At 40.5% G+C, this 27,935-nt stretch overlaps 2 protein-coding genes and 1 pseudogene across 3 annotated transcripts; 2 read left to right on the top strand and 1 right to left on the bottom strand.

Moving 5' to 3' along the window:
• The first annotated feature begins 663 nt into the window (after positions 1 to 663).
• Positions 664 to 13,210, top strand: fyco1a (FYVE and coiled-coil domain autophagy adaptor 1a). 2 transcript variants are annotated; one of them, XM_028403273.1, is made up of 18 exons: positions 664 to 802; positions 1,725 to 1,836; positions 2,447 to 2,553; positions 2,761 to 2,886; positions 3,228 to 3,334; positions 3,853 to 3,996; positions 4,109 to 4,202; positions 4,306 to 6,810; positions 7,022 to 7,114; positions 7,610 to 7,728; positions 7,802 to 7,969; positions 8,605 to 8,757; positions 8,841 to 9,070; positions 9,332 to 9,485; positions 10,138 to 10,224; positions 10,317 to 10,527; positions 11,027 to 11,136; positions 11,750 to 13,210. In XM_028403273.1, exons 2-18 carry the CDS (start codon positions 1,776 to 1,778, stop codon positions 11,823 to 11,825), a joined length of 4,545 nt encoding a protein of 1,514 aa, XP_028259074.1. In that variant the 5' UTR covers positions 664 to 802; positions 1,725 to 1,775; the 3' UTR covers positions 11,826 to 13,210. The 2 variants fall into 2 exon arrangements, with proteins under 2 accessions (XP_028259074.1, XP_028259075.1); XM_028403274.1 differs by having other exon boundaries at positions 704 to 802; positions 1,722 to 1,836.
• A 256-nt stretch (positions 13,211 to 13,466) lies between these two features.
• Positions 13,467 to 27,935, top strand: ghrhrl (growth hormone releasing hormone receptor, like). The gene is made up of 13 exons (XM_028404112.1): positions 13,467 to 13,603; positions 18,654 to 18,759; positions 19,195 to 19,302; positions 20,451 to 20,542; positions 21,258 to 21,361; positions 22,347 to 22,479; positions 22,649 to 22,796; positions 24,263 to 24,323; positions 24,463 to 24,532; positions 24,775 to 24,866; positions 26,778 to 26,907; positions 27,158 to 27,199; positions 27,363 to 27,935. The coding sequence occupies exons 1-13, from the start codon at positions 13,550 to 13,552 to the stop codon at positions 27,462 to 27,464; spliced, it is 1,242 nt and encodes a 413-aa protein (XP_028259913.1). The 5' UTR covers positions 13,467 to 13,549; the 3' UTR covers positions 27,465 to 27,935.
• LOC114435233 (uncharacterized) lies at positions 25,707 to 25,820 on the bottom strand (annotated as a pseudogene).

Raw genomic sequence — 27,935 nt, 5'->3', positions numbered from 1 at the left:
ATCTTGTTTTACCATCTGTTTTGCATTTTTTCGTCAGCTCGACTGCATTTGTGGAAGCTGTTCCATAAAAAATAGGACAGGATCAGTATATAAATTCAGCAAACACTGCATATGTTAAGGTTAAAACCCTGAATTTAGAGCAAATACAAAGACTGGGGCAATAATAATATGTAAGCCCCCCCACTACACCTGTAGCCATTAAACTACTGCACTCTTAACTGTGTAACTATGTAACTTGTTTTCTGTTCAAAAAGAATTAAAAGAACTCTGCTTCTGATTTTAAATCTACAGAAGTCACTTTTGGAAAAACGTTTTTCCTCAGTCAGTTTAGATTGGATTTATTTTACATGTTGTTTATGCGTTATAATATATTATATATTTAGTTACTTAGTATAAACAATCTGTTATATTTTCAGGTAAACAAAGGACCGGGACGCTCTCATATATGTACATCGTTGATTAGACAGTTAGAACTGATGAAACTGCTTGGATGAGCTGCGAAACGTCTTCAAGAAAACTCTACAAGTCCAGACGCCTTGCTTCTATCTTCTCTACGTATGATGACCTGGATGACTGAGAATCTTCATCAACATCGTTGATCACATGACCCCACTGTTTGCTACGGCAACCAACATTTATAGTTTCTACGCCCCGCCCAGCAACCTCATCGTGATTGGGCAGATGACTCCATCTCGCGCTGTCGGTGGATGGGCTCCTGTCAATCAGGACACTTTCAACAAGTTTGGCTGCACACACAAACGCTGTGACTTGGTTGTTATGAGCCTAACTCATATCTCTAAAAGTATGTCAAAGTTACTGTTTTTTTTTGTTAATATTTCTTCAAGGTCTATTTCGACGCTCGTTACATTATTTCAGTTATTGGTTCTCGCTGAAGTCACGGTTATTTGTAAAGTGTCTGTCAAATGATTGTATGTGTCAATGCTAAGAACAACGTTAGTGAGACAGCTATAAAAACACAGTAGTACGTTTCTTAAAGGCTTGAACTGCCAGCTCTGTGTTGCTGTCCGTGTTTATTCATTGAAAAAGTGATTTTAATATCGTTAAAGCGTAACCCGTACTGATGTTTTCAACCTGTCAAAACCAGACGTTAACCTAGTTAGTTAGCTGCTAGCTAAACAAATCTACAGTTAAACCAACATGTTGACGGTGGTGTGAATGCTTATGTGTTAAACACTGTTACTCACGAAACTTTAATTGGATATTATTCAGCATACCTCACCTCCATGGCAGGGAATCATTGTGGTTGTAGTGTTTGTTTTGTAGACATGGGAGGTTTGAAGAAATATTACAAGGTTTCCATGGATAAATTCTTTAATTTTTAACTAGGTAATTAATATAGTATGTTTATATGTAGCGTGTGTGTCCAGCCCTTAGACTTTGTACAACAAACAGAAGTCACTCACTCTTAAAGTGACCAAATTGATATGCAAACCTGGGGATCACTTTTTTCCCATGTTGTTTCCATTGTTGGTCAGATCAGTATAACAATAGCATGTAAAACTAACAGACTGTTGTGTCTATGGAGGATGAGCGTTTGTGATCTGCATTTGCTGCACAGACTGGATTGTGCACTCACCTTTACCTCTCATTACTGTGTCACATTTTTGTGTGAATCAGATGTCCATCTGTGGCCATAAGTGTTTGTTGGAAGCATGCATGACAGTCCTTTGTTCCAGACTGATTCTGATTCTCTGATTCAGCAGACTGGATGTGACCCTGTAACCCCTGGTTGCCAGGGAGCGAGTGGTGGGGCCATGGCTGCTGGGGCTACTGTCGGGGAGAGCCAGCTCCAGAGGATTATCCGAGATCTGCATGGTACATCAGTTTTGTCTCTGTTGGTGCATGTGTGTAGCTGCAGGCTGTTTGTGCCTGACATGATCTGACAGAAGAGTTAGCAAGGTGTGATTTCATGATTTGTGTCTCAGTGTGAAGTCTGAGTACAATATTTCTGCCTGGATCTATCCCTCCTCATCATCAATTAATTTGGGACATCTGACTTGATGATTTAGTGGTAAGGGGGTGAAGGGAGCCTCTGTCAACATGCAGCGAGACAGAGAGTTTGTGCTGAGGTTGCACCCCTCACGCGTGTCCTTCCAATTTTTACGATGGATAAGAGGCAAGTTTATAATGTATGATCTGGCTGTATTTGGAGATGCAAAAGGCTTAGTGTTTTTGATACAGGTTTATTTGTGTTACCAAAATGTACTAATAGATAATACATTCCACGTCCTTCCATTAGCTAAAAGGACTTCACTGATCTTTTACATTTGACCTTGAATTAATTCTGTAAAAAATGTATCAAATGTCTTCTGTGCCTTATTATTCTGTGTGTTTACCAAGGTTACTCAGTGCCACCTACTTTGTAAGAGAACTATTACTGTCATCCCAGGCTTTGCTTTTTAAACCATGTTTCTGTGAACTTCAGAGGCTGTTGCAGAGATTGCAAAAGAGTACAGAGAAAGTGGGGAGCCAATCACAGATGACAGTACCAATCTGCACAAATTCTCCTACAAGCTGGAGTACCTACTGCAGGTGAGATTTAACTTACACAGTCACACCAGAACCAATGAACTCCAGTGTCACAAATGTAACGTATTAAGGAAACTATTATGCTACTGCAGATGTACAGCAAATGTTGAATCGTAGACAAATCCTATTTTTTTGCTAATTCCTTTTTCTCATTTTATTCTTAGACTTGATAATTACTTGTTTTTCTCTGAAACTATATTCCTCAATCAGTTTGACCAGAAGGAGAAAACCACATTTCTTGGTACAAAAAAGGACTATTGGGATTACTTCAGTGACTGCCTAGCTAAAGTCAAAGGAGCTAATGATGGTATTCGTTTTGTCAAGTCTATCCCGGAGGTGGGTAAATGTTTTTAATGACACTGCAGTACAGATTACATGCTGATTATTAAACCAGACAGACCATCAAATGATTAGCAAGTAGCTGGGTCTGTTTTGTTTTTGTATAGTCATTAAAAATGTGTGCTGTCTACATACTGATACATAGCTGTAGTACTTATGTATCTGTGGATTTTATTGTTTTTTCTTTGACTTTTGTGATGTCACTTTATACACTGTTGGATTCAAGATTAAAGTTTATTTAAGTTATGAGTAAGATGAATTAATAAGTACTGTTTAATAGTAGTATTATTTAACTTAGTGTTTGAACTGTGTAAAACAGTCTGTTTTTGCTTTAATAGCTGAAGACATCCTTGGGGAAAGGAAGAGCTTTTATTCGCTACTCCCTTGTACATCAGCGACTCGCTGACACGCTGCAGCAGTGTCTGATGAACCAGAGAGTCACCAGGTAAAACTGCCTCTTTCCTAAGTGTGAAAAGACTTGAGTTGTATTGACCAGATTACTGATGAGATTGGTGAACTGGAGTATCAAGACACTATGCCAGAAATAGGCTCATTTCCTTATTTGAATTGCAAATGTTGATGTTCTGTTTCATTTCGTTTTTTCTGTTCAATGAGAACACTGTTTCAGTCTACCAAGTAATTCCATTTCAGGTTGTAGTAGAATGTGAGTAGCCATCCAGTTATTACAGAGTGTTATGTTTTCATATGATATAACAGAATGAGCATGTACACAAGTTAGTGAACAGAGACCAACATGTAATAGTTTTGATTTTAAAGAGAGGTATCACTTTTTTTCTGCCACACAGTCTGCGCTTTGAAATGTGGCTTACTTTTGTGGAATTTCTATGTTTTTTTCATTCTCTAGTTTCATTCTCTATGAAAGTGCTTTTTCAAGCTATAGTATTGTTTGTAATGGTTCTGCTGCACGCCACACTGACCTCTCCCTCATGCCTGTCCCCACAGTGACTGGTACTATGCTAGAAGTCCCTTCCTGAAGCCCCATCTCAGTGTTGACATCATTAATCACCTGTACGAGCTCAACGAGGTCCAGTTTGATGTGGCGTCCAGGGGCCATGACCTTGATGCCTCATGGCCAACTTTTGCAAGGTAACAAAAGAAATTCTGAAAACATCATGTACACTCTGTTGCCCCTGCTTGATGTTTAGTTTAACTGCACAGCGTTTACCAAAATTTCCATTATTACATATTATTTCAACAGACGGATGCTGGGAATTACAAACTCACCTGGACACATGTGGAAACCACCAAGTCGCAGTTCCAGTATTAACAGCCTGGCCAGTACCTACTCACAGGTATGATGCATGTATCTAGTAATGTCACATCACTTTATTATAAGGACAAACTAACTATTCATCATTACTTCTTTTCTTCTTCTGTATTCCTTACAATGTCTAGCAAGCACCTGAGTTCCCTAATAGCCCTGACTATGGTCAGGGTCTGTTGAATGACCTGAATGAATCTCTGCCTGCCTGCATGGAAGATGTCAGCACAGTTGAAGACCTTCGCCTAGAGCTGGACCAGTCTGAACTGAAGCAGCGAGAGCTCCTTGATAAATGGCAGCAACTAGGCGAGGAGGCCACTGAGCTCAGGGGAGTAGTTGGGGAGCTCCAGAGGCAGCTGGATGTGTCACTGCGTGCCCAAGAGGAGCAACAGGGCTTGCAGAGAGAATTAAATGCTCTTAAGGGTAGAGAGGACACTTTGTCCAACGAGTTGGAAACACTCAGGACTGGGCAAAAAGCCATGGAGGCTCAGCATCTCCTGCTTCAGGAAAAGCTGGCAGCTGCTGAGGGGAAAAACATAGAGCTCATGGCCAAGTTAGACAGGGTTCTGAATGAGAAGGGACAGCAGGCTGCAAATTACTTTGATTCAGCACAGAAGATACATGAGTTACTGGACAGATTGAAAGAGGCAGAGAAAGGGAAGATGGAAGCAGTGGTTGAGATGGAGGAGAAGAGAAGGCAGACAGAAAGGCTAGAGGAGGAGCTGAGAGTCAAGGAGACAGCTGCAAAAGATGCTGACGGCAAACTTGGAGCATTAGTTACATCTGTGTCTGAGGAGAAGGCCAAGATGGAGGCAAACATGAAGGAACAGTGCAGTGCACTTGACAAGTTGCAGGGTGCCTTGACATTGAAAGAGAAGGAGGCAAGCAACCTTCAGAAGCAGCTGCAGAACCTGCAGAAATCTTTAGAGGAGAAAGAGAAAGAGGTGGAGGATGTGAAGCGTAGGGCACAAGAAGATAAAGATGAGATGCAGAAGAACATTGGCGGCTTGAAAGAGTCTTTACAAACCAAAGTCACTGCCCTTACAGAGGAGCTTCAAAGGAAAGAAGCAGAGCTAACCTACAGCTGTGAGAAAATACAGGACCTAGAAGCCAAGAACCATAGCCTGTCCACAGAGAAGGACAAACTGACCAATAACCTTGCTGTTCTTGAGGGCAATGTCAAAGAACAGGTTGTGAAGATTGAAGACTACAAGACACAGTGTGGAAATCTAATGGAACTAAATGAGAAGCTGCTTAGCACAGTAAAGAAGAATGAGGAACTGAAGAAGGAGATGGCAGAAAACAGAGCAGTGCTCGAGACTGAATTAGCAGCTTTAAGGGCTTCTGAGAAACAACTTAGGGGGCAGCTGGATGATACCAAGGTGACAGTGGATGAAAAAGAGAAGCGGTTGCGTGATGAGAACCGCAAGCTGGATGAGAGTTTTCAGCGAGCCACCATGGCTGCAAATCTCTCAGAGACTACGTCAAAGCGACTGGAGCAGGAGAACCAGAGTCTGAAAGAAGAGCAGGATACTGTGAAAGCAGCTCTTAGTAAGATGCAGACAGACTTAAAGAATGTTCATGGGCAGATTGGAGAGCTGGAGAAGAATTTAGGAGCTTCACGCAAGAATGAAGTCAGTCTTCAAGAACAGCTGCGGGCCAAAGAATCCAAGTTAGAGAGTAAAGAGAAGGACTTTGTTAAGATACAATCCAGGTTAAGAGCTTTGGAGGCAAAGGAGACTGGGCTTGAGATGGCCAAAGCTGATGCAGAAGCAACTTGTGCTAGACAGACAGAAATAATTGAAAGGATGACATCTGAGAAACAGGCACTGGAGGTATCTCAAGTACAGAGGAGTGCTGTCCAAGCAAAGGAGAACCAGGATCTGACTGGTAAACTCACTATTGTTGAAGGTCAGTTAGAGGTTAGCATGAAAGACGTATCCAGGCTCCAGGCAGAAGTCCTCGATCTCAGGGTGCAGGTGCAGAGGTCTGGGGAGGAAAAGGTAAAATCCCAAGCACAGCTGGAAGTGACACAGGCCCAAAGAGATGAGCTCAGGACTCTCACTGAGCAACTTAACTCTCAGGCAGAGGCATTAAACCAGAGGCATGTAACAGAGCTGATGGAGTGCAAAAAGAAAGAAAAGATGCTCATTGAACAGCGTGATCAAGAAGTAGCTGCGCATGCTGAGTTGGCTATTTCTGCAGCTGCCATTCGTGAAGAACTGTCCAGATTCAAGGCAGAAAACAACAGACTAGCTTTAGAGAACAGTGAGATTCGAGAAGGTCTGCACAGAGCAAACACTGAGATGGCAGAGCTGGGGATGACCATCTGTAAATTAAGCTCAGAAAAGGAGGAGGCTACAGAGCATTGGGCATGTGATGCTGCTAAGATTGAGGAGCTGGAAAAAGAGGTGGAGCGGCTAAAGGAGTGCATGGAGGAACTACGGCTGGAGAATGACACTTTAAGAGAGGAGCTTGCACAGAAGAAGGCACTTCCAGGGACTATTATGGAGCTTCAGGAGGAGCTCAAAAAAGCCAAAAACCAAATGCAAAATACAAAGGACTCTAGCAGAGAGGAGATGGAGGCTATCAGGTTCCAAATGAGCTCAGAGAGTATGAATCATCAGGTCCAGATAAAGGTGAGTTAGAAGGAATGTAAGTCATGAATTGAAGATTGACCATGATCTTTTATGGTAAATGATTGAATCGCCTTTTTTACAGGTATATCTACAATAATTTCAGTATATATATTTATACTGCTTCAGTCACTGTTTGTTACTGTCAGCTTATTGGTGTGTTTCAATGCCACCAGCAGAGCTGTGAGTTTCCTCTCTTGTTCTTAAATTTCAGAGTGTGAATGAACAGTTGGACAAGGTGCAAGCACAGCTGCAGCAAGAACTGAGAAATGTGTCCAGCCTGCAGGCTAAAGTGGCTGAACTGGAGGTTTGTGTCTTTCTAAAATTAAATGTGATGTAAATATGTACATATTGGTGGTAGAATCTCTGGAGAGCACCTGACCTTACATAGTGGAGACATTCTGGTATATAAAAATAGATTCACATAAATGTGGGATGTACTCACTTTTTCTTGTCTGAAGAAAATAACATACTGTATGATAAAGGGAACACTGTAGGTACCATCATCCCACACAGCCTGGTGCAGACAACAACACTTTTGTCACTTTCAGAAAGGATGAAAAATGGGAACAGGTTATAACAAGGAACATAAAATACACAATGCATTGTTATTATTAAGTATTTAAAATAATGGCTAATAATGAGACACCTTGAGATCGTCATTTTCCTCTTAGATTTGATGTCTTTAATTGTCTGTATTATTAGAATACAAGTTAAACATGGAACTCAGGATTGGCTTTAAAAATGTTTTTGCTGACGGATATTTTGTGTTTGTTATTGTATGTGTGTATGTATAATAAAGGCGGTGAATGAGCAGTACTTGCACCTAACTGGAGAAAAAGATGCTCACATCACAAAGGCAGAACAAACCATTCGAAATAATGAGAGCGAGACTCAGCAACTCAGAGATGCACTAACCAGGTACGTTCATGACCAGTAATGCTTAAAGTTATGATGATAAAATAGCTGCTTACTGTCTTGCTACTCTCCCCAGTGCTGAAGAAACACGCTTGGTTGTGCAAAAGGCCTGTGAGGAATTAAAGCTGAAACTGGATACAACAGAATCAGACAAACAAAGCCAGTGTCTGAGAATGACTGCAGAGATTGATGACCTCAACAGAACCAAAACCAACCTTGAGGAGCGGCTCATTGAGCTCATAAGGTGACCTTTCTTTATGTGTTAGGCTGTCAGTTGCAACAGTAAGAGGGATTTATAATACGGTACCTTGTTTCATTCAGTAGCTGCTTGCTCTTTGATAGTACTCCTGGGGTGTGTGTGTGTGTAGTTTGAATTAGTTCTTCCAGTTACAGCAGTCCCCTGATGTTGTTTTACATGACAATGATTGCTGAAAATTAGGTCTGGGGTGTAGGATGAAGGAAAATGGCTTCTTTGAATGGTAAGATAATTTACTGTAATCAGATGTGAAAGACTTTGATGGAAGTGAAAGCAGGAAAAGTGTTGCAGAGAGACCAACGTGAGAGGTGAAGTGTGAGGGAGAGAAAGTACTGAACAGAACAGATTCTTACGCGTTATTTTCTCAGTAGCTTTCATATGTTGTACAGTATGGCACACAACAGCCAGCTCTCTAGGGATGTACCTTCATGATTCCTGTCTTTACCAAAGTTTAATCATTTTTATCTTGTGGAAATGTTTTTCCTACAGATAAAGTTTTTTCTGTTACATTGAGGTCACAAGCAGCTTTGAAAGGAATCCATCTTTTTTTTAAACCCAGACCAAGACTTGTTGAGACATTACTGAAGTAATTTAGATGTTACTGCCTTTGCCTCCTACTTCAGGGACAAGGATGCTCTGTGGCAGAAGTCGGACGCTCTAGAGTTTGAGCAGAAACTGCGAGCAGAGGAGCAATGGTGGTTAGTGGACAAAGAGGCCACACACTGCCTTGGCTGCCAGGGTCAGTTCACCTGGTGGCTGCGCAGACATCATTGCAGGCAAGCCTTCAGTGTGTGCATTTTTTCAGACTGCATTTAGTTAAATTTACTGTATAAAAAAATATTATTTTATTTATTTTTAGGCTTTGTGGTCGCATCTTCTGCTACTACTGCAGCAACAACTTCGTTATGACAAAGCACAGTGGGAAGAAGGAGCGCTGCTGCAAGGACTGCTACACCCAGCACAGTGCTGTAGTGGAGAGGTTCACAGAGGCAGAGCTGAGTCCATCAGATGTGCATCCTCCTCCACCTGGAGCTGGACCTCACCCACCTCCTGGTCCGGCTCAGTATAAACCCACTCCAAGGGTAACTGGTAAGAGAGAAGAAGTTTTTATTGTCAAATAGAAATGAGTGATCGCAAACTTTTTCTGGAGGAACCAAAACATTTACTGTAGAATTCCTGTTCAGTATAATAAAAAGGGGAAGAGGTTGTTGTTGCTGTTGTGATTTGTCCCATAAACTTATCAACAGGCTTTTCATATATAACATTTTTACATACTGAGTATTAACCTTAGTTTTCGAAGATAGCGTCTCAGTTATTTTTGTAAAGAAAAACATATTGATTTCTACCCAGTTTCAGACCCCAGCAACAGATCAGATGATGGTGCTTTTGACATCATCACAGAAGAAGAGGTGAATGGCGTCTATGACAGTGACACCACCTCTCAGACGACAGGTGGCTCCCTGGAGGGAGAACAAGACCAACGGCATTCAGGAGCAGTGGACATGTGAGTGTAACATTTATTACATGACACGGTACCACAGCACTGACTGCTTTGACAAACTCAGAAGTGCCTGGTCCATCCAGAAGCAGAAGCAGTTATCACACACAGGAGATCCTTTTACCTGTCCCAGAGCTGTCCCACACTGTCTCAACTTACTACTGCTTCTTTAAATACAGAATTCTCTGGAGTAAATGCAAATTGGATAGTTACCAAATCTTCTGTGTCAGATAAAGTAAATTAGGGATGTACTATCTCATTTCATTTAGAAGTGAAAAAAGGAATTGCACAAACAGGGAAGTGTTTTAGATCAAACGGTTATGTTTAGTGCCATTGTGTCTCATATGGTAACTAACAGCCACACAAACGGTTCATGTGTGGACAATGCTTGAAATGTGAAAGTCAAGTTCCCTAACCATCATTCCAAGCGTTCATGTAGATGTGACGTTTCTGAGATTGAAAGTAATAGGGTTAATGTTAAGCATAATTTATGTGAAATACAAGAATGCTCTTGTGGAGCTTTAAGATTCTTAGGAGTCATGGTCCACTTTTAATGTAGTCATACTGCCATTTTATGAAAGACCGACAGACCACTTTATATTTGTTACAACAGGATACATTGCATTGTCATTGGTTATGTTTTTTTCTGATTTTGCAGAGGCACAGGAGATGTGCCCGCTGATGAAGAGCATGTTTCCACTGTTCAGGATTCAGAGATTTACCTTCTCAAATCAGGAGAAGTTACGTAAGTGTCAGCCGTATGTCAAACTGTTAAGATTAAATAGTCACAATGCTACTTCATGATGGCTCATGCATTCTAAAATGAAATCATTACAGGATGGCTGTGCCTCTCAACATAGATGATATTTCTCAGTTTGGCGACGGTTCCAGGGAACTCTTCATCAAGTCCAGCTGCTATAGTGTCATAACTGTTGCTGTGGGTGACTGTGGGCCTACTATCAGCTGGATGTTTTCCTCTGAGCCCAAGAGCATCTCCTTCAGTGTGGTTTACCGGGAATCCACGGACACTCAGGTGGAGCAGTCGAAGGTAGATCCACTTGTTGTGTGCAGTTTTATGTTTTGTGAGAACCAGGAAGCACTTCCTTGTCAAACAATCAATTACTTAAGGTAGTGTTTCTGCATCATTTCAAATTCATATGCATAATTCAGCTGAATTAAAAGCCTTTTAATATTTTCGCTAAACCATGCTACACACAATGGATAGACTCTCTGTTGTTGTTGCTTTCATTGGCGCCCCCTACAGAGAGCAGGGCTATTTTGCTTGGTGTTTCAAACATGACTGAACACTGCTGGTTGGCTGTGCTGCTCAGCAGGTTGGGGTACACACTGTGCACTAAAAATGGCAGTGGTATGTAAATAAGTTCTGACCTCTCATATTCATATTCAGTCTCACATTCAGATTTCATATCATCATATATGGTATTTTACATTATTGATGATCGTATTATTACAGATGAGCCAAACAAAAGAAGACATGAAACATGATTTTTCACTTGTCACCAGCAGCGTTTCTGTTCTCCTCTCAGGTCCTGATTCCTCTCACTCGCTGCAATTCCCATAAAGAGACAATTCAGGGACAGCTGAAAGTGAGAAACCCTGGTCTCTACACACTCGTCTTTGACAACTCCTTCTCACGGTAGGGAACTCCTAGTGCAGAACATAAACACTACCTGCCACTCTAAGCAACACAGTCTCATCCCATTATGCAAAATGGTTATGTAATATAATCTATACTTTTGTGGACACCAACATGAATCGTTCAGTGATTTTGTGAAACAATCGTTTTTTTATGTACATGAACACAAATCATTTAACAATATAAAGTTGCAAAAGTCCACAATAGGAGGTAGGAGGTGTCTAACTCTAACCTCCACCCAGCAGCTCTGGGGTCACCTCCAGCCACTTTAGCCTTCATAACTGCAATAGTAACTTCCATCTTGCTTTTCACTCACCGTTAACGTTAGGCGTTGAAACACAACTGGTTAAGGTTAGGTCTTAAAAAGACGAGGCTGTGATTCATGTCAGTCTGCAAAAAACACACAATAAATTATGTAAGTATTTCACTGTAAGCTGCAGACATGAAACACAACTGGAATACATCAGTTTTAAATTCATGGCTGCTGTCTAAGAAGAAAAAGCTGCTAATTCACAGTACACAAGACTTAAGTTTATATGTATATATGTACATCTGCATTTTCCCCCGTGCCTTTTTGCAGTTTCTAAAATTAAAAAAAAAAAACATTTTTCAGGTTTATCTCCAAAAAGGTTTTCTACCATCTGACCATGGAGAAGCCCATAATCTACGATGGAAGCGACTGTCCCTGAAGCCTCAGGCTCTTATGTAGAGGTGTCATCACAATGCCGCTGTGGCAGCTAAAGGGAAGCTGACAAGTTGGCATTTTGACTTTTTTTTCCTCTTTTGTTCCACAAACCAAGTATTTTATGTTTTTTTAATCATGTTTTTACTTAGTGTTGTTGGTGTTTCGGGAGTGCTCATAGTTTGTTTGTGGAAAACCACTGTCCACAAGATGGAAGAGCTTTTAGCAGGAAATGGTAATATTTAGCATGTGTTTTTAATATACACCAAGTAATATATGCACAACTTTAGCTCTAGGTTGATGATATTTTTGCTTAAAGAAAATATGTTTGTTTTAGTTTTTAAAATATGTTATGGTGTTAGAATATAGGTAACCTACCATTACCCACCATTTTATCTATTTAACAGCCAGTTTTAAATGTTTTGTGCAATCTTGGAAGTCCAGAAAGAGCAGAGGAAGTGCAGGCTGGCAGTTCAATGATGATTTATTTCTTAAATTGACTTTTTTGAACATTATATTTGCACTTGGTAGAAACGAATAAAAGCGTAGGTTCTGCTTTATTAAAAAATGTGTAAGCACAAATCTCAGGAGTGGGACAGATGATTGTCCTTCAGTGGTAGCATGTTCTGATTTTATGTTTTTTGGAAAACTTAAAAACAAAAACTTTTTTGTTAAGAGACACCAACTTTTTCCATCCAGTGCACAGGATAAAGAAGAGCCTGTACTTACACACCCTTATGACACTGCTGACTATTAAAAATATTATTGACTGTCAGCTTATTTACCTTCAAAGTGCCTATTAATTCTATTTGCCAGGGATATGTTTACTTTTCTAACTGTGTATTTGAATGTGTTATCTGCACAGAACATGACACTTGGTATGTTCCGGTATTTTTCTGCAAAACTGAAACTCATACTATGCACAATATCCTGGGGTCTTTTTGATAACACTTGTACTCTCAGCAATGAAATGTGTGTGAAAACTGTGTGCTGGTGATTATTTTGGGATTTTATTTATATTCAAAGCAATAAAACAAAATGACATTGTTCACTTTTGGACACAACCTTACAGATAGCAGGCCTGCTGTTTGTGAGTCAGGCATCTTTTATATTTTTGATGGGTGCAAACTGATAGCAAAGCCTCATATTTTCTCTACAGAGCTGCACTTTGTAATCTTTTTTTATTGTTACAGACACTATTAAATCGGTTAAATTTGTATTTATCTTTGCAGGATACTTCAGATAGATCTTTCTACTTGCTCTTTCTGAAGGTTTGTTTTTAGAGTATAATGTGCATGGTTTATTGGAGGAGGCAGCGAGTTTAACTGGTAAAAAAAAAACCCTGTAAACTGTAAAAAAAAACAAGTAAACACGAATAAAATGTGAGGCTGACATCCATTAATAAGAGTCTCGTTGTCTTATTGTAATAATATAATATAACTGTGAGAAAAAAACTCATTATGCTTGCTAAACTACAACCGGATGTTTGCTTTTAAAATAAAAGTCGAGCTCGTGGTTGTTCAATTTGCATTTATGTACAGCTAGTGAGTGCAACTCTTACTGTGAAAATATTAACCGGAACCCCCTTCCCCCCCGTGTGTGTGTGTGTTGCAAAGCTCGTGTGTGTCTTATCTATCCTGCACATGGAAGGAGCGGAGCAGCCCGTCCTGCTGGAGTGTGTCTGTGGGAAGAGCCACGGTAGGACTCAGAGGAGGACACTGTGACGACAACATGTCCTGTTTTCACCTCAGAGGGATTTTTCTCGCTCTGTATTGGACTCCAGCTGTGAGTGACACTTTTATTAACTGCTTGTTGCAAGAACTTAAAAATCTCGACAAAAGATAGGTCGGCTCATACACAGTAGAGAAATCAACAAGAGGACAGCAGCAATGTGCATATTTTAAAGTCGAAGATTTCGTGTATTTAAAAGCTTTAATATCTTTAATCTCCAGACATTGTATGCATTATATTAACCTGTTCACGACGTGTAGCTATTTGTATCATTTAAAAAAATCGCGCATAGACTTGGTCTGTGTGCGCGCTGCATGCACACACCTGCTTTTAAGTTAAGGTAAACAAGTAATGTTAGAACAAATAATACATTTTTCATTAATGCAACATAAAATAAGGCGCGCGGTGAAACAGCGGCATTTATTACTGAATTATAAAGACTAACTTTATTTACACGACATTATCTGTGTTTCCATCATCATACTAATGTGATACTTGGTATCTGCCCATGTGTGATTAGGGGGAAGTGTGTGTGTGTGTGTGTGTGTGTGTGTGTGTGTTTTACTATAGATAAATCAAGAAAAACACAGAAGGTTGAATGACAATGAAAACTAGTACAGTCTCTATTTCTAGAGTTGCTGTTTGCCATCTTTGGAGAGGAGTGTGTCCTGTGTGTTGGTGCAATTTGTTTTAGCCTACTCAAGGTATGATGCAAGCATGTGTGTGTGCTGCTTGATTAAACTGTAAAATCGGTTTATTTGTCTGTGCATATAGAAGATTTGATCCTGATTTTACACTCTCTGTGTTGATGATGTGTACAAAATGGGTCTCAGTGCAGGAGACAGTCTCTAACAGCAGTTTTCTTATTTGGTTGCATCACATGTCTTCAGGTGTATTCGTCTGATTGATACTAGTGCTGTAAAAATAATGCTGCTCCATATTTATTCTTATCTAACGTTCAGCAAGAATGCAGCTTTTATTTTTGAAACAGAGATTCCTGCCACTAACAAACAACTCACCACTAACACACACGATGGCACACGACCTCTCTCTCTCTCTTTGCACACACACACACTTGCGCACACTCGCCCCCTCCCAGATACACACACACACTCACTACCCAGTTTCCTAAAGACCTGCCGCTCTTAGAACGTCTCGTTCATTAGGATACTTTGGCTATGTTAATGGCCAAAGTGCAAAACCAGAATGTACTTTATTAAAATCTTGTTCTTTCTTTGCAGAATACTATATATTAAGTATAGCCAATATATAATACACTATTGTAATCACTATGTATTAACACATACCAGCAAGGTTCCATAAGAAAATAGGACATTTTTGCATATCTACACTATCCTCCCTCCCCCCATGCAGAAGTTGAGAGGCTGATCTTGTTTGTGCTGTGTCTCTGATTGAATGAAGATGTTTTTTTTTTTGTACTATGCCGAAGTACTGTTGAAAATAGAAGGCAACATCTGCAAAGTGAGCCCAATCCCATGGCCCCTTTTTGGATAGTTAGTGGATAATGGGCTTCACCTCTCAGAGAACATTTTCACAGCAGACTGCACACTGTGAAGGGGCCTTTGGCTTAGCATTTAGTTTAATGTTTCATTTTATCCAGATATACCTTATGTAGCCTCCCCACCAGCACCTTTCCGTCTCCACTTATGTCTCTAAAATGCAGCACTATCTCCCTTTATCCCATCATGCAGTTGAAATGCATGAGCACGTTGTGCGCCCCCAGTGCCAGCCTTGACTCTCGTTTTATTACTCACCCCCTGCCATTCACACAGGACCTCGTTTCTTTTAACCCGCCCGTCATTCTTATGTAGAAAGAAATGTTGTAGCAGCATCACCCCTGCATGATATCAGCACTCACCTGACAGGCAGACAGCTGATATAGAGTGCGTATACGCCATGAAAACACAGGTGCCCTAACACTGTCAGATCAGTGATTATACAGGGACTAGGGATTAAACTGAGAACAACATTCCACTGTCACTGTCTGCATTTAATGTCTCTGCAGGAGGCAAAGTAAACCTTTGTTTTCCTCTCCTGCCTTTGAACAGGAAGAGTAGTAATTGCTGGGTAAATTGCACAATAACACCTCTCTCTCATTATTGTATTATTAGCATTGCATTAGTTACAAAGAGGACTGGTAGAGATTTGCACAGTGTGTTTCCAAAATGTCTATCCCACAGTGAAAGAGGCAGAGGTAGGGCAGAGTGCTTTGTTCCCACTTACTTCAAGAAAAGGAGAGGGAGGCATTATTTTCTGTCTGAGGATTGTGTACTGTTTATTCTCTGGCTGCTAAAGTGGTTTGTTATTTTGCACAGAGATGAGCTCCTTTTTTTCCCCCTTCCTAAGACTGCTTTTATTTGTCACGGTTAAGCACAAAGTGCAGAGAAACGGCTGAGATCTGGGTTATTGCTTTGGAGACAGAGACATGTTTGGTGTCCCTCCAAACCGATTTATGGTTACTTTCAAATAGGCAGCTGTACATTTTATAGCACACGGTTGTTTCTGATTGGATACAGTCTGTGTTTAAAACACTTTAATTTACTAAGCAACTTACATTTTACTCACTACAAATCTTACACACTTATAAACACACTTATATGTAGGCTCCAGCATAGGTCAGAGCTATGCTGTGGTAAATGTTATTAAACCTATTTAAGAATTTTATATGAGCCCACCCTCAAGACAAAAATAAATCATTTTGAAAGTGGCAACTACGATTATGTGCTGGGCCTGTCACTATGTTAATAAATAGGTAGAGACGTTTGTTGCAGATGGATGCAGTTCCCTTATACCGGTTAAATGTGGGGCTGGGTGATATTTTAACATTTTCTAACCATTTCTAGTCATTCAGACAAGAGGTTGCTTAGCCAAGTGAATGCTGATCAAGTTACCATTGAGGTCTAGTGGTTCTGGTTGTATAACATTAAGAAGCGTCTATAACCCTTATCTGTGCTCAGACATGTGATTTAATGAAAATGTCTCCTTGTGGCTTTGTACAGGTGCAAATGTTGTTGTTTCCACTTCAGAGAAACTTATTGATTTCACTTATTTGATGTTTATACGACACACTGAGCGTATCCTCTGTAGTAGTGTGTGGAGGATATAATAGCTGTCATGGTGTTTGTGGTCCCATAGGAATAAAGCTTCTAAAGCTGTGTTTCATTAAGCATCTTGGCTCAAGGAAGGTTTAAAATGACATGAAACAAAAGTCTGAGCTACACGGTTATCAACGGGTTAAAAGTGAACACTAGAATAACATGAATCAGAAGCAACCCAGGGCCCACTGCACCAGCGTGTGGTCTCACAATGGGTCTGGGGATCTCATCATGGTACCTAATGGCAGTCAGGGTACCTCTGGCTAGCACATGGAGGGCTATGCGGCCCTCCAAAGAAATGCCTCCCCACACCAATACTGACCCACCGCCAAACCGGTCATGCTGGAGGATGTTGCAGGCAGCAGAACGTTCTCCACTGCGTCTCCAGACTCTGTCACGTCTGTCACATGTGCTCAGTGTGAACCTGCTCTCATCCATGAAGAGCACAGGGCGCCAATGGTGAATCCAAGCTCCACTTGGGGACGTCGGGCCCTCATACCACCCTCATGGAGTCTGTTTCTGACAGTTTGAGCAGAAACAGGCATATTAGTGGCCTGCTGTAGGTCATGTTGCAGGGCTCTGGCAGTGCTCCTCCACTTCCTCCTTGCACAAAGGAGGAGGTAGCCGTCTTGCTGCTGAGTTGTTGCCCTCCTATGGTCCCCGCCACGTCTCCTAGTGTACTGGCCTGTCTCCTGGTATCTCCTCCATGCTGATTGACTTGGAGTTACACTGTGTTCTTTAAGTGTTCCCTTCCCGGTCTTTGTGATCTCTTGTCTTTAATTGGATGTGCTTCTTTTGAACAAGAGGAACTCAAGTAGCCTCAGAATTATTCAGAATGTGAAAACAAAATGCAAAATATTCTCAAAATATATTGTCATTCTAGAAATGAAAAGGACATCATGTAGCTGTGTGTGTCTATGTGACCTGCTGTGTTAAATGGGGCAAACTACTACTTAATCTGTAGCATAATCTATCTACAATCAATAAACCACTGGGGATGGCTGTAATTAACATTCCACCTGATCTACTGTTTCAGTGTTTGGCCTAAAATGGTGAAAGACATTATGGTTCTTCATAAACAGGGTATTATGAGATTCTAAAAATATATTGGCAAGTTAAAAAGGGTAGTTAATTACTATTGAGAACAATTCTATGGCAGACATTTAATCACCAGACACATGGACACGAACACACACAGCCAACAAAACAAGACCTAGTCTGCTGCTCTGACCTTTACACTGAGACCACTTAAGTTCACTGCCAGCATAACATCTGGTACATCTGAGCACAGATTCAGCCTCTCTCTAGATTAGATGTATGAATGTGTATGGATGTATGTGTGTATATATATTTTAAATTCAATCACATCAACTTATAGAGAGCATAAAAGTCTGTCTTTTAAGAAGAAGAAAAGTGAGGCAGTCCAGCTTTGATGTATCACTTTGACATACCTGAAGAGATCAGCACAACACACATTATAAAATCACAGGGTCATGACACTTCAGTCCTCTTCTGCTGTGTTTACTCCACACCCTGTTTTCCCCACATAGGCCTTCAGCATCAGCCCTTTACCCTCGCTGAAACAAGATGTTCTTGTTTGTTTCAGTAGCAAATAAATCCAGTTATGCTTTTATTTGATATCAGGAAACAGAGAGGTGAACAGGGGTAGACAGAAGAATCTCTGAGCAGCACTAAATGAATGGAGTGCAGAGTTTATGGAGGCCGTGATAATCATGTGTGTTCTCAGGGACACACACTCATTTAATGAATTCTCTGGACTTCCTCTCAGTGTGCACTGTAGTGAAAGATCATTTGGCTTAATGCCACTGACAGAAATAGGTGCATTTTGCCAAAAGGTTACTTTTTTTACTGGGAAAGCAAAATGAGTCATTGCACATTGTTTTCATACATATGAAATGCCTTTTATGAACCCTTCATATAAACCTGTATAAACCTGCTCTTCCTTCCTGCTGTCCTTTCCTCTGTAGGCTTTGTCTAGCCTGCACCCTGAATGTGAATACATATTTCAGCTGGAGAAAGAGGAGCGGCACTGTCATCAGTACATTGCCGAGCTTGGAAACAGAAGCGCAGAAGGTGCGTTATCCACTTTCAAACCATCCATCCTGTGCTCACTGCAGAAGCAGCAGTTCGTATAATTCAAGAGCGTAGCTATGAAATATACTGCAAGGGTTCACATTAGGTATATGAGTCTGAACTGGAATAAACGCTTCACAGAGAATAATCCACCATCAGTGGAGGATGATCTAACAGTGTGATGCATCTGCAGGCGAGACCATTACGTCTGGATTTATGAAAGTAATCTATCTCAGGACAAAGGGCTGCTTATGGGAGTGACAGCACTCTCTCATTTTGTGCACATTGTATTGCAGAAATCAGTTGAATTATTGTTTATGACATCTATCTGCATTCATGAGTACAAAATAAGGTTTTCACTGCATAGCTTGCTATCAGAATCCACAGTGATGCACTGGTGCTCTTACTTCTTTCTCTTAAACCTCCTCTGAAAAGGTTGCCGGCCGTTCTGGGATGCAGTCGCCTGCTGGCCTTATGCAGCCACGGATGAAACTGTCCACAGACCGTGTCCTGCTGTCTTCTCCCTCTTCAAAAACAACACAGGTGACTGTGAGCACAAGTGGACTGTGATTAAACTAAAATATTATTCAGCTGGAATCAAAGGGTGTTTTTGATCCTGATTAGTTCATAAAGTGTTTATTTACTTATTTATTTTCTTCATTTATTCGTTAATTTGGTCATTTGCGTGCGCTGTGAATTACTTTCCTTGCCAGATCCACTGGAGACTACAATCCAATTAAGTTTTCTCAGACTAATAAATTGGCAGGTTTGCATGCGCAGACAGTAAAACCTCGGGTGTTTTACAAAATGAGCAAACAAGATGTACTGTACACATTTAGACGTTTTTAGAGGACTAAGAGGCCACGGCAGCAGCATGTGAGACTGAAGAAGTGTGAGTCCTAACAGATGGGAAGGTCAAGATGGGATGTCATGCAAGCATCTGACAATTTATTAAGATGATGTTAATAATCATGTTAATTAATGTTGAAAAAAAATCTATACATTAAATTTAGATGACAGCTGTGCTTGTTTTCAGTGGCCGTATGTCATATATGAGGATTTAAGGATTATTTAGAATTTGGATCTTAACATGTTATTCTCTGTAACATGCCAGCAGAATAATGCCACAGCCATGACACAGCAGAGAATGTCTTTAGTGTTGTGGGCTTGATGTTAGGTCTGGAAGAAAACATAATATCAGGAAGATATTTCATGAAAATATCTCCAGCAGATATTTATCTGATATTTTACAAGTCAGAAGGTAACTGTCAGGTGTGGAGGGTGGAGGGGGACACAGATGCAGGCAGCAGTCGAAGGGAAGCTCAAAAACAAGAGGTCGGTACACGTGTAGTCAGTCCAGCCAAGCTAAGGTACCGAGGGTTAGAGCTAAGAGTAGTCAAAAAAACAGACGAAAAACCAGCATCAGATATGCGGAGGTACAAAAGGGAACAGACAGTTTAATCATTTCTTTTTATTATTATTATTTTCATTTGCCAATTTTGGTCTTCCATAGCAGGTTATAACAGCGGTTGGATGTGCAAGAAAATGATTCTGTGAATCCCAGTTCTAAACATAAGTGTTCAGCCCAGGGACACACACATCCCATCCTGAATATATCCTATTACTACTATCTACTATGTTGAATCTCTTTTGTGGATGAGGCCGTGTTGACTTTTGACCTCACTTCTCAGGGTCAGTGAGTCGAAACTGCACCAGTGGAGGCTGGTCCAGGCCCTTTCCACCGTACCATATTGCCTGCAAAGTGGATGATGACATTCCAGAGGTGAGAGGTGCTGGGGTGGGGTGGGACACAGAGGAATGAGAGATTCCAGATAGAGAGCGCAGAGGTTAGGGAGAAAATTAGAAACACGAGGAGAAGGAGACGTTTAACAGAAAAGGAAGAACAAAGCAACAAAACACACCAAACATACCAAATTAAAACAGTACCATGAGTCAAAGGACTGTTTTATGTAAATTATGCACGCCTTGATTGTGTTCATTTAAAATCCAAATATGTGGACCTACTGAGTCACTGTGCCTCCCGAAAATCTGTTTAAACGTGTCTCTAATGTGTAAGTACTTCACAGAGTAGTCAGTAAATCGATTGTCACTCATTGGGTAATAGCTGAAATTACCTTAATTCACATAGGGAATGGTGCTTAATCGTAGTTTTAGGTGAATACTACATTACACATCTTTTGTCTGGGCTAAAGGAACAGCAGTGGAAAGTCAGTGTTTACAAGCTGAGGCACTGACTGTAATTAAGGAGCTTTCATGTACAGGAAGCCGTCTCCTTAGTCTGGTCTTTTAGACTGGTGGCAAAGAAAGAGCTGCCGTACAGTTTTTTCTCTTCAGTGCACTTGAGTCTGAGTCTTGCCTATAATTTTGTCTCATTTTGATATTCCATTCATCTTGGAGTCTGCTAGTGTTTTGAAATGCTTTGATATTTGTGTATAACGTCCTCTCATACAAACGCCTCTTTCTTGCCTGGCTTTCAGACGGAGGAGTCGTACTTTGCCACTGTGAAGATCATATACACTATTGGCTACAGCATATCCCTTGCAGTGCTTACTGTTGCCGTGTTGATCCTGTTGCTGTTCAGGTATGAACAGATTGAAGTGTTTAGGTACACCTTGATAAGCTCATCGCAATTTCTGAAATAAGCTGAGCAACAGCAGTAAAATAACAGTGCTCAGTTTGGTTTAAGTTAAGGACACAACTCACAGGAGTCCGCAAAACAATAACAAAGCGAAGCAGGGCACTGATGACCAGGGGTATAATAAAAAAGATTCTAATTTAATCATGGCTGTCATTAATCAGGTTTGGGTTTGTCATTGTCAGGGTCCAGTGCATCCAGTTTTGGGAAAATTTGCTCTGATACGATCAAGATTTGACCATGGATGGAGGGGACACGTCCCCACCAATAATAATAATAACAGATTCTCATTGGGTGCAGGAAGGGTTAAATTCCATTAGAATCTTAGGTCCCCACCAATGTCAAAAGCAAATCTACACCCTTTGATGCGACAACATTAATTTACTATATATGATTGTTGTCATAGGAGGCAGCCAGCCTAACCTCATGCAGAAACTACAGACTGGATCCCAAAACAATATGATCAATATCCTGACTGAGTGGGAACAAAGATCAACATTGTCTATGAACAATGGTGGAAGTCAGTTATAGCCTCCTTACTTCTTCACATTGTTTTCAGTCACAGTTTGGTCACTGGCAGGTTGGAAACCAGCTTCTGGACTCAGATGAAACAGCCAACCTGGCTCTGTTCAAGTCCCTGAACACCTCACTCACTGTTTCGCTAAAAAAAGGACTATTTGTCCCATTTTCCCCTTAGCAAGTCACTGACACAGCATCAAGGGTCTCCTCACACTCACCCACAAAGCTCCTTTGGCTCAAGTACAAATGTAATTAATGTTTTATTTTTTTGCCTCTCCAGCTTGTGTACTGTTGTAAAAATACCTCTGATTGACATTCACATCCATTATCATAGTCATTTGTCTCTTCAGCTGTTTTTACTCCTCGGATGTGTGAGTGTTTATGGAAAGGACGAACTTCTTTGCTCCAACAGGAAGCTGCGCTGTGCCAGGAACTTCATTCACATCCAGCTCTTTCTTACCTTCATCCTGAAAGCTGTGGCGGTGTTTATAAAAGATGCTACTCTGTTCTCCAGCGACGACATCAACCACTGCACCCTTTCCACAGTAAGATAACGACGCTCCAGACAAGAGGTTCTTTTGTTGCATTAAGGAACACCTCTGAGCAGATTTATTAATGCATCATCACATATTGCTTGTGCACCTGGTCTCTCATACTAATCGCCACTTACACTTTGCTCTCTGTCCTTCTTTTCCTGCCTGTTTTTATGTCCAGTTTGCCTGTAAGGCTGCTGTGGTCTTCTGTCACTACTGTGTAATGGCAAATTTTTTTTGGCTCCTGATGGAGGCGCTCTACCTCAATTCCCTGCTGCTCTCCTCTTTGTATCACAGATGCCTCTGGGGCTTCAGCCTGCTGGGATGGGGTGAGAACCTTGACGTTTGTGATGCTGTGCTGCAGGGATATCTGAACAGCTTAGCTCAGTCTACAGTGGCCAACCAAGCTCTGCAACTAGAGCAAAAAAATGAGCTTAACGCTCATTACAAACCCTTAAAACACTAAAAGATACATGTAGCATGGATGACAGCAGGTGACACTATAAATATTTGACAACCTGATGATAATGAAGAATGATATAAATGAATAAAGATTACATTTCAGCACATTAACAGCTTAGTAGCATCGATCCAGGCAAGGAAATGAAGCCACTACCAAATATTAGAACCCTATGTTCCTTGAATGACTTGAAACCTGTAGGTGATGTCACCTTTCCAACAGCGATGATGACAAAACTGACTTCAGTAACTCCAAAAGCCACAAACAATAAGTCAGGTCCAGTCAGGTCGATGTTATTATTGATGTTTTCTCAATTGGCTCGTCATATTTGTTTCATGTTTTCTTACATGTCTTTACATAAATGTCATTTTCTTCTTTCACACAAATTACAAAATGGGGTAGCTAAAGATCAATAATATTTCCAAATAAATGTATGAGTTACAGTCAGATACAGTCTATTATAGACCCACTAGATTCAATGCAAACTCGTCTGTGCGCAGACTTAACCCTGCTTTGACTGTTACTGCTCTGTATTGTTTTTATGCATGCAGTAAATGTGTGTGTGTGTGTGTTTATGAATAATCACTATAATTTGGAACTCTAGAAACTGTTATTCTTTTTTGAATTGCATCAATACACAGTGATTTCCATCAAACTGGTATGTGGTTTGGAACACAGCTCTTTATTTCAGAAACTGCCTGCCTTGTGTTGTAATAATAGGCTTTATTCCATCAATATACATGGCATGACATAAAGATTATATTTATAATATAAATGTATAAAAACCTCCCGTTGTCAACAATATTGTGCTGTTGGCTTCAAGATAATAGCCTGAAATAATAGTATAAGAATCACACAGGAAGATGTGTGAAAATCACATGAATGATTTCAAACCTATTCAGCTGATCAGTTTCCTTCATTGCAGATTCTCTGCTTCAAAGCAGTTTTCAGCTACCTTTGGGGACAAAAAAAAACAGACAGACTCCCATCGGCCAACATTTCCAGCTTATTATTTTAACCACTAACAACTCTTGTGGCTCAGTGGTATCTGCAGTAAACAAACCAAATTAAAGTTTACATCCCTGTGGCAGTCATCACTAATGTGCTTCATTATGTTTGTGGGTTGTCTGTATTTAAAGAAATGTTCGAGATGTTTTTTAAAAGATGATGATGTGTGTTTTGTTAAGTGCAGTGAAATTGCAAAAATTAGTTTGAGGCAAGTAAACTCATGTAAAAACTTATATTGTAGATACATGCAGTGTAGATTCTAGAAAAAGGGTGAGGTGGTCCATGTCTGAATTATCAGTTTCAGTGTGTGACATTTGTCTTTCACAGGTGTACCAGTGTTCTTCATAGTCCTGTGGATTGGATCCAGGGTGTACTTTGAGGACACAGAGTTTGTATTGACCTCCATTGCCACCATTACTTCTCAGATAAAGCCATCCGAGCAACACTGAAGGCCATTTTAATGAAGAAAAAAAATACAATAAATGTTTATCTATATTTTGCACTTTTAAAAATGTCTCTGTGCACAGATGTTGGGACATCAACGAAGACTCGCCCTATTGGTGGATCATCAAGGGACCGATTGTTGTCTCCATAGCGGTAAATGCTCCCATTGTGCTGCAGCAAACAAAATTATGAAAATATGAATAATTAATTATGCACCTAGCCTGATAGATTGTTATGCAGATGGTATTCAGATGGAACCCTATTATATTTTTCCAATGGTGACAGTCAATAATCATGTTGTTGTAAGCAACATATTTGGCATAGTACCTGTTGAGGTTTCATTAAAGCAGAACATTGTTCTGATTTTGCATTCTTGCTTTTTTTTCTGTCAACAGATTAATTTCATGCTCTTTATAAATATCATCAGAATTCTGATACAGAAGCTCAATCCTCGGCTGATCCAGTTCAATAACTCCTCACAGTACAGGTAATCCTTTACCCGCTGCCACGCCCCCACCACACCGTAATACTTTTGTAAGAGTTTTGGAATGTGTCTATTCCCTATGGTGTCCTGAGTTGACACAGTGATTTTCAGCTTGATTGGATGAAGTATGCGAGGCGTGAAAAGTTTTGTAGCAGGGTCACAAAAATTAACAGAAATTTCAAAATCGCGGACTTCCTGTTGGGTTTGGAGGGGGGGTCCAAGAGACTTTTTTGTGCATCTTGGGGTGATAACACGTGTGCCAATTTTCATGAGCCTCCCTAAAACAGGCCACAGGGGCATGCAGAAAAACTTATGAAAACACAACATTTTGTGTAGCCAGTAGGTGGTGCTCTGTCAAAGCCTCAATATTGTTGTATAGATGTGTTTAGGGTCAGACTCTGATCATACATACAGATCGGACAGAAAACGAAGAAATGGTCAAACTTTGAGGCCACGCCCCGGCCACACCGTTAGACTTTTGTAAGAGTTTTGGAATGCGTCTATTCCCTATGGTGTCCTGAGTGGACACGGTGAATTTCAGCTCAATTCGATGAAGTATGCGAGGCGTGAAAAGTTTTGCAGCAGGGTCACACATCCCCAAAAATGGCCACAAACTTTCAAATGGCACACTTCCCGTTGGTTTTGGAGGGGGGGTCCAAGAGACTTTTTTGTGCGTCTTGAGGTGATACATATGTGTGCTAATTTTCATAATCCTGTGTCAAACCGACCAGAGGGGCTACACGTTGGGGGCGCTATAGAGCCATTTTCCTATGTGCATTTCAAAAGTCAGCAAAATTCAAAATTTTTCAATAGGGCTCTTGCACCATTCGGTGCTCGGGCTCTAAAAATGAGGAACGCTTCACGAATTTGTGTGTCATCCTTGCGCCTCTGGGACAAGCTAATCTTCTCTGTATCGTTCCAATTTTAGTATATGTGCATGTGCTACCGAAGTAACACGAAAGTTAGATGGTTTCGGGTTGTATTTATAACCTCGCCTCCTTGCTGGGGGTGTGACTTATGGTTGTTCCAATTCCGTGTTTACGTGTAAATCTGTTTTATCAGCTTCAAAACTAAAGAAACTAAAAGAAGCTGCATTGCGGAGCAGGAAACGTCTTCAAAAAATTGTAACAAGTTCAGATGACAAGCTTCATTTTTTTAAATTTTTAAATTTTTAAATTGGAACACTGAGAGCCTTCGTCGACGTAATTTTCTTCGGCTCGTTCTTGAAGCTGATTGGCTCATGTAACTTACAGGGAGCCACGTCCCATTGGCCTGTTTCACCTAAAGTGTAACGATGTCCTATATTCTCTCCAGTACGTATTAAATATATTTAAATTTAAACTAAACCAACGATCGATAAACAATGACATATCCACAGCGTTTTTATAGTTTGAACTAACTAGTATTACTAAAAAGCAGCCTTCAAACATACAAGTGAAACTCAATAAAGGGGCGTATAGCGTGCTATCTTATTATGGAAATATGCCCTCGTTAAATGTAGCTTTCATCTTTTTCCTGACTCGGCCCCGGCTGTTAACACATTACACTGTTTCATACTCTTTTTCTCTGGTAAGGAGACACTTTGATGTTAGGATGTTAGTTGTGCAGAAACTGCGACACCTACTGGGTAATGAATAATTCATTTATTAACTGCTGATCCACACACTAGTCAGCCTGGCCACGTCTGCGGTTCTAACTACCAAGAGGCTTATCAGAATTTCTAATTGAAATAGGCTCTCTAATTGGCTGAAATTGCACAGACATATGATGTATATCGGGATCTCATGAAAGACATACCAAGAGTAAGTTAAGTGATGAGTGATCTAATCTCACCAGCTTTGTTCCCTCCCTGCACTCAAGGAGCAGCATTTGATAACCATCAGTAACTTCCTGTACATTTTTTTTCTGTGGCAGACGCCTCACTAAGTCCACCCTGCTCCTCATCCCTTTGTTTGGAACACACTACATGTTCTTCAATTTTCTGCCTGATTACTTCAATGTTAACCTCCGCCTCTGTATTGAGCTCTGCTTGGGATCCTTTCAGGTAAGCACATGCACTGTACAAACACTCAATATTCTGTACATGCTCTACCAATATCCTGAATCTAATCAATATAATAACTTCCAGTTAACCGTCATGTGAACCTGCCAGTGGATGTGATCATGTTGTATTCAAATTAGACAATAATTTGAGTAGATTTGTTCTTACAACTAGAATTGAACATCTTCACTAGTTACAAAACATATTGTCGTAAATGTGTACCTAAATATTAATGATTAAATCTGTTTTCCAGGGGCTTCTTGTTGCAATTCTCTATTGCTTTCTCAATCGAGAGGTTAGTACACGCCACAGCACTCAACAGAATTTATTATAACACATTCAACAATATACACAGATTATTTACAGATATTTTTCTTTTTTCTTATTGGATAAACAGCACTTTTTCCTGTCATCCTTTATAATAAAGTGACACTCATTAACAGACGTGTGTTTGATAGGTCCAGAAAGAAGTGCACATACAGTGGCTCAGGTGGCAGGAGAGGAGTTATGGGGTGGTGTCGCCTGCAGCAAAGGGCAGCCAGATGGACACGCCATTCTAGTGGCCTCACATGCCTTCTGCATTCTGTGCTTCTTTACACATCTTCATCTGTAATGTCCTGCACATCACGCACACTCGCAGCAGTTCTCAACCATGCATAAATGCAACCAGAGGATCTGTAAGTCATCAAACTGTAAGACAGGCTGTTTTCTTTGAATGACACTCCTCCGGCTAGAATGGATGAGGTGAGCTTTCCAGAGGAGAACATACACATTACCTCATTACCATGTTTCCTTTGTATGTCAGTGCACGTGTGTAGATATAAAGACACCATGTTGAAATTTTTTGTATTTATCACCTGAAGCTTGCTAAATGCAAACAAGTTATATTCTCTCATTCAGCACTTACTCACTGCCAGCTGATACTCCAGGGACTCACCACTCTGCTCAATCAAACAACAATTAAAATGGCATCATTATAATTGCAGTATTTCTTGAATTTCCATCTTTCCATCGAGATGAAAACATTTATC

Source organism: Parambassis ranga, chromosome 4 (genome assembly GCF_900634625.1).
Source record: "Parambassis ranga chromosome 4, fParRan2.1, whole genome shotgun sequence".
In the NCBI taxonomy this organism is placed as follows: Eukaryota; Metazoa; Chordata; class Actinopteri; family Ambassidae; genus Parambassis; species Parambassis ranga.
Note: the sequence above shows the minus strand (reverse complement) of the source record. Positions and strands in the feature narration are given on the sequence as shown.

Bases quoted from the DNA above. Each gene is read 5' to 3' on its own strand.
- fyco1a (XM_028403273.1), top strand. From the start codon at position 1,776: ATGGCTGCTGGGGCTACTGTCGGGGAGAGCCAGCTCCAGAGGATTATC. The intron at 9,486-10,137 runs GTGAGTGTAACA...CTGATTTTGCAG, and splicing joins CATTCAGGAGCAGTGGACAT to AGGCACAGGAGATGTGCCCG. The intron at 10,528-11,026 runs GTAGATCCACTT...TTCTCCTCTCAG, and splicing joins CTCAGGTGGAGCAGTCGAAG to GTCCTGATTCCTCTCACTCG.
- ghrhrl (XM_028404112.1), top strand. From the start codon at position 13,550: ATGTCCTGTTTTCACCTCAGAGGGATTTTTCTCGCTCTGTATTGGACT. The intron at 19,303-20,450 runs GTGACTGTGAGC...CTCACTTCTCAG, and splicing joins CCTCTTCAAAAACAACACAG to GGTCAGTGAGTCGAAACTGC. The intron at 20,543-21,257 runs GTGAGAGGTGCT...CCTGGCTTTCAG, and splicing joins TGGATGATGACATTCCAGAG to ACGGAGGAGTCGTACTTTGC.